Source organism: Pyrenophora tritici-repentis, chromosome 2 (genome assembly GCF_003171515.1).
Source record: "Pyrenophora tritici-repentis strain M4 chromosome 2, whole genome shotgun sequence".
Classification (NCBI taxonomy): domain Eukaryota; kingdom Fungi; phylum Ascomycota; class Dothideomycetes; order Pleosporales; family Pleosporaceae; genus Pyrenophora; species Pyrenophora tritici-repentis.
Genome location: NC_089391.1, coordinates 3,233,227 through 3,248,648, shown reverse-complemented (window position 1 = coordinate 3,248,648; position 15,422 = coordinate 3,233,227). Strand labels below are relative to the sequence as shown.

The 15,422-nt window shown below is 51.4% G+C and overlaps 5 protein-coding genes across 5 annotated transcripts; 4 read left to right on the top strand and 1 right to left on the bottom strand.

Moving 5' to 3' along the window:
• Positions 1–50: 50 nt before the first annotated feature.
• On the top strand, positions 51–2,553 carry PtrM4_066830 (putative c6 finger domain protein; the record flags this gene model as incomplete). Its single annotated transcript, XM_066105741.1, has 6 exons — positions 51–395; positions 443–470; positions 541–704; positions 768–1,253; positions 1,306–2,099; positions 2,196–2,553. The coding sequence occupies 6 exons, from the start codon at positions 51–53 to the stop codon at positions 2,551–2,553; spliced, it is 2,175 nt and encodes a 724-aa protein (XP_065964368.1).
• A 965-nt stretch (positions 2,554–3,518) lies between these two features.
• Positions 3,519–4,816, top strand: PtrM4_066820 (BAR-2 multi-domain protein; the record flags this gene model as incomplete). Its single annotated transcript, XM_001933387.2, has 6 exons — positions 3,519–3,562; positions 3,665–3,737; positions 3,794–3,876; positions 3,932–4,529; positions 4,583–4,714; positions 4,784–4,816. The coding sequence occupies 6 exons, from the start codon at positions 3,519–3,521 to the stop codon at positions 4,814–4,816; spliced, it is 963 nt and encodes a 320-aa protein (XP_001933422.2).
• A 297-nt stretch (positions 4,817–5,113) lies between these two features.
• On the bottom strand, positions 5,114–5,362 carry PtrM4_066810 (uncharacterized protein; the record flags this gene model as incomplete). Its single annotated transcript, XM_001933386.2, has 1 exon — positions 5,114–5,362. One exon carries the CDS (start codon positions 5,360–5,362, stop codon positions 5,114–5,116), a length of 249 nt encoding a protein of 82 aa, XP_001933421.2.
• Positions 5,363–6,600: 1,238 nt separating this feature from the next.
• Positions 6,601–7,591, top strand: PtrM4_066800 (HIS2, Histidinol phosphatase and related hydrolase PHP family; the record flags this gene model as incomplete). Its single annotated transcript, XM_001933385.1, has 2 exons — positions 6,601–7,290; positions 7,358–7,591. 2 exons carry the CDS (start codon positions 6,601–6,603, stop codon positions 7,589–7,591), a joined length of 924 nt encoding a protein of 307 aa, XP_001933420.1.
• A 2,189-nt stretch (positions 7,592–9,780) lies between these two features.
• Positions 9,781–10,914, top strand: PtrM4_066790 (FkpA, FKBP-type peptidyl-prolyl cis-trans isomerase 1; the record flags this gene model as incomplete). Its single annotated transcript, XM_001933384.2, has 7 exons — positions 9,781–9,865; positions 9,914–9,956; positions 10,022–10,086; positions 10,186–10,264; positions 10,316–10,336; positions 10,631–10,672; positions 10,866–10,914. The coding sequence occupies 7 exons, from the start codon at positions 9,781–9,783 to the stop codon at positions 10,912–10,914; spliced, it is 384 nt and encodes a 127-aa protein (XP_001933419.1).
• Between the last annotated feature and the right edge of the window lie 4,508 nt (positions 10,915–15,422).

The following is a 15,422-nucleotide window of genomic DNA, read 5'->3' as shown; positions in this document are numbered from 1 at the left end:
CAACCTTCACTTCACTCCATCACCGCGCAAACACTCCGGCTCCAAAAATCATGTCTGGCTACTACCCCAACCCAGGCCACAGTATACCGCCACAGTACTACAACATCGACCCCAACACCAACATCCAACATGCCCCACCAAGTGTAATCTCACATGGCTCCTATACCCCAACCCTGCCAGACAACCCATTCCAACCCGTCGCTTCTGGTGCCTTTGTGCAGTACGAGAACGTTGGCCAGCCAAACTATGCCGACCAGTTCGAAGACCTTTCCGGCCCCATGGGCGCTGCGCATGGTGGCAATGGTCGTGCGCGCAGACGGCCAGCGCCGGGCGAGCAGGTCAAACATCGCCGAACTCGGAGCGGCTGCTACATGTGCAGACAGCGAAGAGTAAAGGTATGCAGCGTACGTTCCATGGAGAAGGCGTGACTGATGTGTAACAGTGCGACGAAGCTCGTCCCGTGTGTGAACGTGAGTGCCTTGTCTTGCTTGACTTGCTTTTGCTCTATTTAAAGTGGCATGAGCTGACAGCAGTTGCTAGGCTGCAAAAAGGGTCCCCGCGAATGTATCTACCCAGACGCACAAACCAATCAGAAATCTACGCGCAGTGGGTCAAAGTCGGGCAAACCCTCCTCCATCGATGACCCCTCGTCGCCCGAAGACCACGACGAGGAGACCAAGGACGGGAAACGCTTACCTGTCATTGTTGACGAAGACGAGGATGATGACTACCACTACTACGATGATGACGACGACAATATGTCCAAGAGCCAAGATGCGCGCGACTCATCCCATACCCCAGGCTCATTCCTGGAGCAAAGTGCCTCGCCCTCGACTGAAGCTTCATCCACCGTTCCCCCTCCTGTACGGCCATCGCTGTCTCGCAAAGGCAGCGCACAGCCCGCAACGGCTGGTTCAACGACGAAGAACCCCTCGTCCATGGCGCGGGATCTACAGTTCTACCTTAACTATTTCAAGAACAACATGAGCGTACACCACTACTCTCTCAAACGCGACACAAAGGGCTTCCTAAAGGGCGAATTTTTGAACTGGGTGATGAAGTTTGAGCCTCTCAAATATGCTGTAGCGGGGTACGCCGCATACTTCCATACGCTTTCGCAACCGGATGGCCGCATGTCAACCTTCCTCCAGTTCTACAATGAGTCAGTCTCGCGGCTGCGGACGGCCATTACTAAAAACAAGAAACAAGGGCTTCCAACCTTTCTGACTATATTGCAGTTGGCGAGTATTGAAGTAAGAGCCACGTCAACACACGAACCGCACCCTACTGACATGTTGGGCTCAGGAAATGCTTGGTGATTGGGTCAATCTGATGGGCCACCAAAAAGCGGCATTCGAACTACTCACGCGCCTCTACACACCGGAGACGGTTATACAGTCGGATTTTCTTCTCAAGATGCTACTGTGGTACATACGATTTGATCTGTTCACTAGCTTCCAATCAGGCGGCGAAGCTGCGCTAGGTCGAGAATGGTACGTGGCCGTACACGACTGCTATGCCCAAAAGGTCCGCGACAACCCAGACGACCTCGGAATGCAGTACGAAGAACAGTTCGCATACTCGCGACTGGTAGCAAAAGACTCAAACGACCTGTTTGCGAGAACTGGAAAGGGATTGGTCAGCCCCCAGGATTTTATGGCCCAACTGCCGCTACTCAAAGAAAGAGTAGAAACTCTACGGGAAAATTTGCCGCCAACTTTGACTGACGCAAGCTATAAGATACATAGCATCCCCGGCACTCACGACCCGAATGATATTGTCAACCCTTACGAGCCGGATATCATCTGGGGTGGTAAATTATGGACCACAAACTACCTGCGTCTGGATCTTTGGGGCATTCAGTTCATGTTCGCCATCTCGTCTTCGATGGCTTTGAAGCAGCCTATTGATCCTGAATGGACCAACGAGGCATACAAAGCAATACAAGTGTTCGAGGCCATGTGCGCATATCCAGACGCACCGCTTGGTGCGCAACTAGAAGCGCAAGTCAGTTTTGCGATTTCTGTCATATTCCTGCCCAAGGATGCGAAGACGATGATGTGGGTTCGTCGGACGTTTGCCAAGATCGAAGCGTCTGGGTAGGTACTTTTTCTTATTTCTGTGCGACCTTCACACGCAATGGCGATACAAAGGCACAAAGTTTATGCAAGCAGGATGTACTGACAAATGAACAGTTACGTCTATTCGGATGTGCTCCGCAACCGCATGCTCGAGATGATGGGTATCGGCCCATCAGATTGGTGGCTTCCCAACGATGAAGGCTGTCCTCGGATAATCCGATCCATCAAGGACTTCATCAAGGAACGCACACAAGCGCCCAAGGACCAAGTTTCGGACGACCTGCGTGAGATGCGCGGCATCTTCAGCTCCCTGACTATTTCAGACTCGCCACCCTCGGACAACATGACGGTAACGAGCGGCGATGGCTTGGGGTCAACGTATGGCTCTCCGGATTGGCAGTCGTCAGGCTACGGAAGCGACCGCAAGTCGTCGAATGCAGAGGCCTACCCGCCAGGGTCGCAGCAGCAGTAGACTGTGCAGTAAAGTTTCGAGTCAGTCACAACGACTGTGATGAGACATTGGGACATGTGTATCGTCGACATGCAGAGACACGTCGGCGGTGTTACGCCCACGTTTGCCCAGGAGACGATCTCGTGCAGCTTAGTAGAGAGTATTTCTATCTGAAACGGTCTAACAAGCCTGTCTCGTCCGAGCATTTTCTTTCCGAGAGGCGTTCTGTGACACGTTGATGGACACATGTAGCCCCACCGTGGGGGTTCACTACATATCACGTCTGTACAACGGTTCCCAGGCAAATCAAGACCAAAAAAGGAAGAAGGGAGCGAGGTCGCAGGGTCAGCGTCGGCTTCATGTGGCGCAACGCGTGCTTTGTGCTGGCTGCTCGGTTGCATGTTAGTTTCAACGTCTGTCGATGGGTGTACGAAGAGGCAAGGGATGGGATAGTTGACATGCATGGTGATGTCAAGTTGATGTGTGTGAAAAGAGGGAGATGCCGAGATGTGATTGATAACAGGGTTATGTGGTGGGAAGAAAGGAAATGCATGGATAGAGATGGAGTTGTTTGCCTTTATTGGCATGTGATACTGGAGCCTGAGGCACAAGGTAGAGATGAGCGATTAGTATAGTATATATGACACGACGTGCTCAACACTTTGCTCTTCTGCCACGAGCATTCAACGTGCACGTGCTTATATTTCAGTTACATTTTTTGCTATTTGTGTGATTCCCAAAGTTACGATAATGTCTGAGTGTGGATGGTGGTATACATTGTGAGAGAGAAGGTGCGGACTCGGGAATGCCAATGGGACGGGACCTGAACAGGCTTAGCGTCATGCAGGGATCATGCGGCGCCCTGACAGCTGCAGCGGAGACACATGAAAGTCGCAGGCGGCAGGAGCACAACGACAACAAGGCCCGGTGCACCAGAGCAAGAAACGCATACCGCCTAGATACAACAAAGCACCCGGACGTCCACAATGGAAAATCTCGGCAAGATCTCAGCGTTTGGAAAGAACATTTCGTACGCATGTCCCCGTGCCCCGCCGACGCTGGCCCTGGCCCTGGCTTGCTGCCTGGGAGCAATGCGATGTAGAGGACAGATAGGCTGACAAGGCTACCACAGCGCTTCATTCACCCCTTGGGCAGCACGGACACAGCAATATGTCAAGGAGCAAGTTGGCAATGTCGAGGACAAGGTACAAAGACGTCCCCCACTACCATGTCTAGCCAGCGTTGACCTGAGACATGACAGACTCAACTGCCCCCAGACTACATTGAGCTCGAGAAGCGAGTGGATGCGCTGAAGAAGGTGCACACGACGATGCTCCAGGTGACGTATGAAACACGTGCACTCCCGCCTAGGTGCTCGCTCTGACCGCATACCGTCTAGTTCGCAATACGCCAACGAAGCCTACGACTACCCAGCCAACATCCGCGAGTCTTTCAATGACCTCGGCCGTACCGTATCCGAAAAAGTCAACCTTCTCTCCAGCGCCACATCGCCCGCCGAGGCCCAGGCTGCCCTCACTGCCCCTCCCTCCGCAAAGCCCCAGCCCAAGACCTTCAGCCATGCTGTCGCCCGTGCCGCTCTCAATGCCTCGCATATGCTTACGTCAGAGCAAACAAACTCTAGCGAAGATCCCCTGGCCACTGCCCTTGAAAAGTACGCCATTGCCAGCGAAAAGGTTGGCGAGGCACGATTGGCCCAGGACGCCCAGATTCAGAGCCGCTTCCTCGCCGGCTGGAGTACCACGTTGAACACGAACATACAGTTTGCCACACGTGCTCGCAAGGCAGTTGAGAACTCTCGTCTGAGCCTCGATGCGACCAAGGCCTCTGCCAAGGGCCCTGCTTTTGCCCTGCCCGGCCAGGCCGCCAAGAAGGACTCCATGGACGATGACCTGAGCGAAGAGGCGCGTGCAAAGATTGAGCAGGCCGAGGATGAGTTTGTTGGCCAAACTGAGGAGGCCGTCGGAGTCATGAAGAATGTGTGTTATCTAATCCTACCTACCTCACGAACAAGCTAATCATGATATTACAGGTTCTCGACACACCCGAGCCCCTCCGCAACCTCGCCGATCTCATCGCCGCTCAGCTCGAATACCATAAGAAGGCATACGAGATCCTGTCGGAGCTAGCTCCCGTCGTGGAGCAGTTGCAGGTGGAACAGGAGGTGCGTAGACATCAGTCTGAGTACTAGAAACCAGTAAGAGAACCTCCACTGATTACGCTGTCATCATAGGCCAGCTACCGCAGAGCTCGTGAGGAGTTGTAGATTGACTCTGATGTAGCGACCGAGAAGGGAGGAGTCGTCGCAGCTGATGAGTAATTTGTAGGAGACGTTGCAGTCGAGCTAATCCTTGCTTTAAAGACATATGGCCACTTTACGGGCCATATGTGTTATTCAGTTATTGGTATGCTGGTTTGGGCTATGCTCGAAGTCTACACGGCTGGTTGAGCGGTAGTTTAGGTCTAACTCGGAACCAATTCTATCACCTTTCTTCTCTCCCCCTCCAATATCAATGACCGTGTCTCTCCTGAATCATAATCCAAAAATCACGCATGTCCTTGTTCACTCCAAAACTCCACTCTCATCCCTAAACTTCGCAGCCTGATCCTTGGCAAACTCCGCCATCTTCCCCCCCTCCTTGCTATCCTCGTCCTCATCATCAGCGGGTATATACCCCCTCATAACATTCTCCACATACGCTTCCGGCATCCCACACTTGACCGCATCCTCAATTCCACGATTCATCCGATACACGTACTCTTTCCTCGGCGTAGACGGGCTTGTGCGTTTACGATCGATATAAACAAGCATTTTGATAGTTTGCGTCGGCGGTTTCTCTGTATCTATCTTCCCCCCGGGTGAGGGTACATTCGGACAAAGCGGGTTCTCAGGATCCAAGGCCCAAAAATCACATTCTAGATATTCTTTTGTGTAGGCTGTTGGTACGCCTTCATTTATGTCGAGTTGGGCTTCGTCTGCGGGGGAGGAGTGTGTAGACGAGGCCGTAGACTGTAGTTTTGTATTCTTCTGCTGAAGATGAGGAGGTGGTAGAGGGGGATGACACTACGTTTGCGTAGCCCCGGTCGTTGATGAGCCAGGTGTAGGGACGTAGACGGGCGATGCCGATGTAGCGAGAGGTTGGGCAGCGGGTGTGCATTTGGTGGTGCCAGAGGTTTGAGCCGTAGCCGAAGTAGATGGTTGGTGTGGCTGTGGTTGAGTCGGGAGGGGGGTGCCATTGTTGGAGTGTGTTTGGGGTGGTTTGCTTGAAAACAAGGAAACGTCTTTGGAAAGTTGAGGATATCTTATAGATGTTCGGTTTTGGGGATATATTTTGCACAGATGGAGTTCGTCTGGGTTCGTGGCTTCTGTATTCTGTAGTTGGAATCACTCCGATTGTGGACCGAAATAATCTCCGGTAAAGAGTGTGTGTAATGTAGTGAGGTAATAGAAATCCAGGTTTGGGGGCGTGGGAGTTCGGATGAATTGGGTTCGAATAATCTTCTGGTCAAGTGTTATGGGCTCAAGGGCGGAATATCTGAGTTTCAACAAATAGTGTGGTAGCGATATCTTCTCCTTGGATAGGTAAGTAGTGCGTGTCTCCAGTGTACAATTATTCGACTACAATGCTACAACACGTACTTTCGACTACTAATGTGACGTCTTCTAGTCAGCATACTAGCCTTACTGGTGTGGAGAATGACATGGCTCACCGTTTTCCTGGATTGATGGTTCGTGTCACGTTCCGAGTGAATGGTGGTAGACTATGCCCATCGGGGCCCAAGTACCGAGGCTGACAGAATGGCGTCATATTTCTCGCGTTAGGCAAATCACGAATCGGAAAAGTTGCGAGATACCGGGACTGTTCCGACCACGTGCGCACAGCTTGATACTCTTTGGGTGCATGTACATCCATCCCAGTCTTGTAAGCAAAAGGGTTCTTCGGTAGGACAGAGTTTGTATAAAACTGGCTTGCGACGTTCGGTCTCAGTCTTTGCTTCACGACTACCTGACTGCGACGTATTGCCCCACGTCACGATACAGACCCTGATATGCCGTACTCTCACCATAGTCACTCCGGCCAGTTTTGCGGACATGCGACAAACACGCTCGAGGAAGTCATTCAGGCAGCCATAGCCAAAGGCTTCCACACCTTTGCGCTGACCGAACACATACCCAGACCGATTGAAGACTTCTATCCTGGAGAAGAGAAATCGCATACCGTGGAGAGCCTCGCCAAGCTATTCGACGATTTCCTTATCGAAGCTCATCGGCTGAGAGATGTACACGGGAGTCAGATACAAATCTTGATTGGATTTGAGTCAGAATGGATTCGGCCATCCACCGTGGACATAATCCGGGGCATATCCGACAGGAACACGTTTGACTTCTTCATGGGCTCGGTTCATCACACGCATACGATACCGATCGACTACGATCGCGCAATGTACGAACAGGCCCGAGACAAGGCAGGCGGCACGGACGAGCAACTGTTTGAGGACTACTTTGATTCTCAGTTTGATATGCTTCAACAACTCCGACCCCCCGTAGTTGGGCATTTTGACCTAATTCGCCTGATGAGTGACCATCGCGACGCCGACTTCAAGGACATGGCTGGTGTTTGGAACAAGATACAGCGCAACCTGGAATATATAGCCTCTTATGGAGGCCTCCTCGAGTTGAACTCGTCGGGTCTACGCAAAGGTTTGGCCGAGCCATATCCGTGCTTACCCATATGTCAAGTCAGTCTCACCGCCACCTGCCCGAGGCTCGGCATCTTGTAGCTGGGAATACTGACTTGTGTCGCAGATGTTCCTAGGAATGGGCGGTGGCTTCGTCATGTCTGACGACAGTCATGGGATCGAGCAAATAGGGACAAACTATGTGCGGCTGCTGGCCTTTGTCGAGAAGGCAGGGATAAGCCGGATACATTTTGCTGATCGGGCCGGCGTGCGCAAAGACAGCCGCTTCCCCAACACAGGCTTCTCCAGCATCGCTGTAAGCGACCTGGCGCAGCTGCCCTTCTGGTCGAACCTAAACTGAGCTTATCTTTCGTCATGGACCATGGAACAAGGACCATGGGCAAACCTTTGGTCGTCCGATGTTGGACTGCGCCTCCAATAAAGTCCCTGTTGGGAGTTTCGGGTCTACTTGCCGGAGCAATACTGTCGTGGAACCCCTCTGCAACGGTCGACTAGGGGTACCCACCTGCAGCGCTTCGGATATTTTATCAAGGGCAAGGGAAAATGTCCGTAGCTGCCGCTCTACTGTACGTACATAGTGTAGCTGGACAGGAGGGATAGGTGTAATGCAACTTGGTGTTGCAAACTTCATGGGTTGGGTACGTGGGGGTCAGACCTCTCCTCTTCACCCACGACTCAGCCGCCGCTGCAAGTGCAGTCGATACTGGCCAATGCAAACAGTAGAATGCTACCATACCATGCTGTTGGGCTCCCGGTTCGGCGCACAGGGCTTACGATCGTCTTGCGTGAGGGTTAGCATTAGCGGATGGTGAGGAGCAGTGGCTGAAAGCACGGCCGGAAGACCACGTGTAATGGCCTCTTTATTTTCTCAGTGCTCCCTAGTCCCACGCCACTGACGCTTTTACTCCCCTGGGATTGTCGAGAATTATTGCCTTTGCCGCGAGAAGCACGATAGCCAGCAGTTCCGCATTTGGCTACAAGAAGGACGGTTGTTCTTCGGGTGGGCCAAGCGTCGTACGGCACTCGGCTCTGCCTCCGCTGCCACGCTGATTGGCATGTTAGATTTCGGTCTTGCAAGCAGAGTTGAGGCCGGCTTCTTGGGCCCACCGCTCGCACACGCTCTAGCAGCTTTCAGAAAGTGGGCTTGCGCTCGCCGTAGTGGGATTGTGGTTGCAACTGTGGTTGGCATTGGCAACAGGCAGATCAGGTTCATGTAGAGTCGAGAAGGTTGGACATGTGAAACCGCGGGAGCGCGTCTCCATCCGAAGCTTCCTTTCCTTCGCCTTGCCAATGCTAATGTACCTGGAGGCTTGAAGGACCGATGATTACTTTTTTTGCGAACGGCCATGCATTCCCTGTATGCACCTCACCCTGGTCCATCTTGCATCTCAGAGACGGCCAATTGCTCATTCGCAGACGGGCGACCGACTGATGAGTTCATGTCGTACTCCTACTAAAGCGCCATATTATCAGCTGAGACCACACCATCTCTGGCGTGCTATCGAATCATATCTCTATCCAAGTCTTGTACTACGCGCTCGTCGTTGCTCATTCGGCACTGGAGAGCTCTACCGCGTGTGCGACGTCAGTACCGAGTAGAGAAGAATCATGTCGACACGGCTCATTTACGCTTTCCGCTCCTTTTTATGCACTTTGAATCTTTGACGGCCCTGATATGCATCTACTTTGCTCAAGGGGGTTGCGGAAGGGTTATGGACTCAGGTACTTACCTTCCTCCATCCCCCACTAATCTCCACCCCGCCCTGCCGCGCTTTTGCATTGTGACGCCGACACAGTGGAAAAAATAAGATCACTTGTCGCCTCACCATTCTCCAACCCAGACTGAAGCACTGGCCGGACGTCCGTGAGTCTGCAACGTCACAAAAACAACCAATTGGTGAAGTTGTCATGCTGCTCGGTAGTCGCGGGAAACTTAGTACGGGTACAACCTTCGACCATGTTGTAATTGTGGAGCCCCAATCGCGTGTCAGCTAGGATGCTACAGATGACGAGCGGGTTCAAAGGGCTAGACCAACCTTACTTCTGACATCCAAAACGGCCTGAGCGTCGGGCAGGATTCCCCGGGAGACGGACAGGTTCTGATGGCGGCTGTGGTTCGTAGCCCGCAATTACCAGGCGAGCCACTGAGGTGGAACGGGTGCGTATGCGAGGGGGGCTAAAGACTGATGCTTGACGCATTGGAACAGACCAATCTGTTGCACAGCATCGCTGCAGAACCCGGGACTGCTTTTTACGGAAGCAATGGCCATGGACGTCTAAGCTTCAATCCAAACCATCTACGTAGTCTCCTGCTCTTCCTCAGCCCTACGCCTCGCTGCCGCTATTAATACCTAGACTCGTTCCTTTTCCTGACGCATCTTTGCATTTCGCATACCTTGCACTCAAATCACTCGGCTCATCTCGCACTATAAAAAAGCGGCTTTCCCGGACACTAGCTGCTCCGACCTCAACCCCTCCGTACATCACACTTGACTTGACCACCAAGCATCCGTACCCGTCTCCTTCACCATGGGCGTTCAAAAGACCATCATCACACCAGGCAACTCTTCACTCTGTGTGAAAAAGGGTGACGAGATCCACTTGCAGTACACAGGTAGGTTAGCCTTGGCTTACTAGGATCAATATCTGATTGTACTTTCAGGATGGCTATTCGACGAAGATGCAGAGGATAACAAAGGCGATCAGTGAGTAGACCCGCCATGTATACGCTTCGAAATCCAAGCAAGACGTGATTCTGATACCATCTCAGGTTTGACACATCTGTCGGTCGGGGCGAAAGCATCATTACCATCGGCAGAGGTCTTGTTCTCAAAGGTACGTGGTTTGCGGCCCAACCTAGTCCGCTTTACGTCCGCTGCATACACTTTCTCCAAGTATGGATTTGTATGCATATAGACTAACGCTCGTATACAGGCTGGGATGAAGGCGTGCTAGGTTCCGCTGACTCTTCACCTATGATGTTGGGTGAAAAGGCGACACTGGTTATAACACCGTACGTGATGGTTCAGTTCGACTACTAGTTTTCTCTGCTAACCAAACACAGTGACCTTGCCTATGGCTCTCGGTGAGTTCAATCCACTATCCTTAATTTACACCCCATGATCTGGACGACATACCGGAGCGCCGCGAAATCGGATTTGCAATCAAAGTCGACTTCCGAAGGGTCAGTCCAAAGGAATGACACCGAGATCCGCCTGAAACTTCACATCCGGACTACTCCGAGTCATGGATGCCTCTACCGCTGCAGCCGCCGGTAATTCTGTGCGACCCGAGTGTCAGCAGCGTCCACGACATGTCTTCACAAAACCTATCCTTCTGTAACCTGGCATGTTGCAACCGCTGACTGTATTGATGTTAGTGGTTTTGTCGGACACATCCCAGCAAACGCAACACTGGTCTTGTAGGTGCCCAATTCCCTCTTACTCATTTCGGGCACATTGCACGACGCTTTGATCGGCCGCCATCATGTGGTTTGGCTGCCGAAGTTTGTGTTGCTCATCTATCCGACGCACAGCTCACCTCCCGTCCCATCCGCCAAGTCAGCCAGGATGAGTTCTGCTGAGCTACCAAATCAAACACTAACGTTGTACCAGTGATCTGGAGATCAGAGCCATCAACGGAAAGAGGGCAGACAGCACCTGATCATCCTTCTGCATCCTTGCACCGCTCTTTGAATCACGTTGGTCGACACATACCCCCGTTTCTACCCGACCCGCCTACCCAGCCAGCCATTTGCGCCCTTACAATTCCAAGCTTCGAAGCCAACACACACGAGAGCCATCATGTTGACGGAGTGTCTTGTGTGTGTCGACACATTGCGCGCCATTTATGCCTACCAATTTATTCTCCCTTCCACCCGGACCGACTGAGGTACCTTTGTTTCTCGGAGTTGGACGCTGGGGGCACACACGTACACATGAGTCATGAACATTCTTTTTCATTACCGTCCTGTTCCAATCAGGATGGATACACACATAGGGCGGACGGGTCGATGGCGTAGAATTTTCAGGAGAGCTCGTGCTTTCCACTTTTGAGTCTCCAAGACGATTGTCTTTTTTTCTTCCACGCGTTCTATTTAGATTGGATTCCTTGGTCTTGTTGTCTCCCCTGGCTAACATCACACCGCCCATCAATATATAGGGTGGCGTTGATGTAGCAAACGAGACGCGATCGATTTTGTTGTTGTTTTTCACGTTCTGCTTTGGTCGCACAATACCCATGAATCTAAAAGCGAGCGAGCGAGCGCCGTATTCTTTTCACATGATTTTCACATGAAATGTGATTCTGACGAGATAAGCCCCCCTACGACAATGATGATATCTATCTGTTTTGGCAAAAGGAGGCCCCATTCCAACCACCATTGGCACAGACACGAAGCTAAGTCGTCGGCTGAACATAAAAGCCGCACGGCACATGTTCGTCATCACACCGTACCGTACACCGACATTCCGCCATGTTCCTTACTGGGCCCCTCGTGCCGAATCCATACTCAATCTTACATCGGCATGCCGAGGAGTTGGCTAGCCTGCATGAGTCGGAAATATGCTCACATCTAGTTGGACAGCGGTAGAGGCGGCTTATGGATTTAATCCGGCAGTTGGAAGCTTGTGTGTCTCACGGCACTATATCCATGCTTGGTCATTCGACTCGATTACCGCGGTTAACCAGCCTTGGTCGGCGAGAAAAAAAAAGGTTCCATGGGTTCTGATTTTCGCCACGAGGCATGTGAGTGGGGTATGGAACGAAGGATAGATGGGGGCGTTCGGGTTCCGTAATCTTATGCCTGCTGGATTGAGAAACGAGGTAAGCCCATACCCACACACCCCACGGAAAGCGGATACGCTTTACCCATCCTACTGGGCGCCGCGCGGCTGTTTATACGGACTGGGCATCTAGATCCCACAAACCGTACGTAAAGGTTCCCTTTCCATCGACTCTAGCACGATGCCAGAAGCCAGAATGCGACAACAAGATTACCATCATACATCGTGTAGGTGTGGCCAAAGGGGGCAACAGCAGAGCGCTAGCCCACCAATGCCCAAGAAACTACACGCAGCCCAACTCTGACCGATCAGCCAAATGCCAGACGACCATGTGTTTGCCATTTAGTGAAAAAGCCCCCATACGGAGCATGGAAACCTAAATCCCGCCCCGTTGTTTTCCCACCTGCCAGCACACCCACCCGGCTACGGGCCGTGGCCGTCCGTACCCACCACTGGAACCCTCCCATCCCGCACCCGTACCGACGCCCGGTACGGCTCTCTAGGTCTTACATGATACTGTTGTCACGGATAAGCATTGTGGGGTGTATGTGCGTGTGTGGCGGCGAGCCAAGTTACGGTACTGGATGTGATGAGCATGACGAAGTCGATTATCACGTTGGAATAGGATTCAGGATTCAGTGGGGGACGTGCAGGAGGAAAGGCCATGTTCGTGCAGCTTTTCTGGCTTGCTTTGCATGGTTTAGCCAGCGAAAGAGCCTAGACTGGAGATATCATGCGCGAGGCGAGGGGTGGTTGCGTGGGTCCGTGACGGTACATATGCATGTGAGATTTGCACTGGGGCTGCCATGCGTGTGTTCGTGCGTGGTGCGTGAACGTGATGATTGACGCCGAAGCACGAGCGTTTTCTTATGGGTATGCAATGTGTATGATCTGCTTGCAACTGGATTAGTTATTCTGTGAAAATAGGGACATGGGGTCGCAAAGGATTGGAGAGACCCCTCTTCCCCCTTTTTTCGGTTTTAGCCAGCTCGCGAAAGTTGCCCAGAAGGTCGCTCCAAACTTCCAACTAAGGCATCGCCTTGAGTGGTGGTGTTGCTGCATATACTGTGGAGCGATGCAATGTGACATGCAATTGCGTGCATGGATGAAAATGCAAAAAAGGCACATGAGACAGACAAGGCACGAAAGTCGATTACCATAATTTGTAAAACTTCCTTAGATCGCTAGATTTTCCTATTGGTATAATTACAGATGAATGTACATGTACTGGTATATATAGAACAATGGTTACCCGGTTCCAACCGTGACCAATACTATGTGGCGCGACTATCACCGTATGGAAGAAAGCAATCAACGCCACTTTCCCAGGAAGATTGTGCATTTCGCTAAACTCCACAAACTTTCCACTGCTTCGCTCATGTAATGTCTTACACACATAGCATCTGCATCATCATCATCATGGCTAGCTGTACCTACATGACATTTCGATGACACGGCGATTCCCCTACTAGTCTTCCATCTTCCATTCTAACTTTCCCAAAATAAAGTACTATTGCGGCCCAATATTATTGAAGACTTTCGATTCGATGTTACCGCCGGTGTTTGGTAGTCTCGGGTTTTGCTACTTTATCGAATTGTTTTCATCCAGTCAGCGGGGTCGATTGCGTGTCGGTTCACCGATCAATGCAGCCAAGCTTTTCCTTGAGCCGGACTTCTGGGTCGCTGGCTGGATAGATGGTGGCTGGGGTATGTGGGAGTGGAGATGGAGGGTTTGGTGTGTATGGAGATGGCGTGAGGGGTACATTGGATCTAGGTAGGTACATATGATGATTAGTTACGCGCGGTAAGTTGAGTGAGTGTGATTTTTCGCCGCGAGTGCCGCGACTTTGGACGTTTTGCGCGCATGTACTACTACATATGTGCGTATATTTGGAATGAAACGGGCCATGGCGAGATTAGGGTTTTTGGGAGGGATTGTGGATATGCAGCGTCGGGGGATGCTGGGAGTCAACGGAAAGTACCTGGTGTAGGCTGAATCCTACAGGAACGGGCTCATGGATTCACTGGTAGGAGCTTATACGATGGTTGTCGCTTATCTCGCCCCGCGGAGAAGTCAGAAGAATGATGCTGGAATCTCATTCCTCTCAGAGATAGGCTTCTGAGTGAGATAGCAAGATGACATTGTGATAGTCACTTAGTATACGACCTTGTTGTACCTGGCATTGACGTACCATGGATGTTTAGTAAACACTGACATCATTACAACACGGTAAAGGAATCCGATTTGTGAATATATGGCTGTATGAGTTCGATTGGTTAGTCTCTCTACATGTGAAGCATGCATTAAGTATATTGGAGTAAGTACATCAAACGTCTTGGGCATCTTTTTTGATACCTGAATGTCCCAGCAATAGAAGACCTAGTATTCACTGCAATTCGTGTCTTTACACCCTCGTCTGATCGGTAGCACCGTTGACGTGGACCGGCTGAATCTTGTGATTACTATACTTTCCATCGGCAGATCGGAGGCGGCTCTACAGTGGATGGTGTAGGGGAACGTCTAATAGGCTTTCGAGATATGGAGGCTGAAGATCACCAGTTGACGTGGCCAGAAGTGACTCAGAAGCATGTCAGCCCTCGTGCATGTGGTGTCACAACGTACGGGAGACGTTGAAGTCTGCGTTATTCGGTGGAAGCGAGCATGGCAGTTGCCGAATGTTGCCACCAGTACTGAACCCAGTTAGATGAAGAGGTCGATCTTAAGGTTCATATGTATATATGTAGTGAAGCTGAGCCGTGGTTTCGTCTCGGCGATATCCAGAAGCCACGTTAGAGTCGTTCAATCGGACGGTCCGGATGTCATCGTCTCAATCAAAATCAAGTCAATGAAGTCTTCGAAGCGGATCATAAAAGCTTCTGAAAGATTGTAATAGCTCTTGTTGGTCTTATGATTCATGCAGAGGATGAAAACAATCCCCTCAAGGACAGTAAGCAGGAATTGTGAGATATGCGTGTCTAGTTACTTGCTCCTGGAGGCGACCGTTATCTAGTGGCGATTATTTCACAGATGCAGCCAATAATACTACCAGTTGGTGGCCTTGTAAGTAGCGAAATGGAAGTGGACGGCTCAATGATATGGCCGTATCTAATTCATCGGTGGTGTTCTCCGGCAGAAGCGTCATGGCTACACAAATATCAGGTCCGCTGGGCTCGTAGCACATGATCACTCGGCCGAGATCTTTGTCTAAAATGACCATCCAAAGTGCCACATATTTTGACGTACAGAGGTGTGATACTTCCTCGGTCTTGTGCCGTGAGGCCTGCATCGTACAACCAGTCCGATATGTTTCTTAGTCGTGTGCCGTTGGGACAAGGGGTGATACCCTGAATTACTGCGATACAGATATCAGTCTTGGAAGTGAGTCG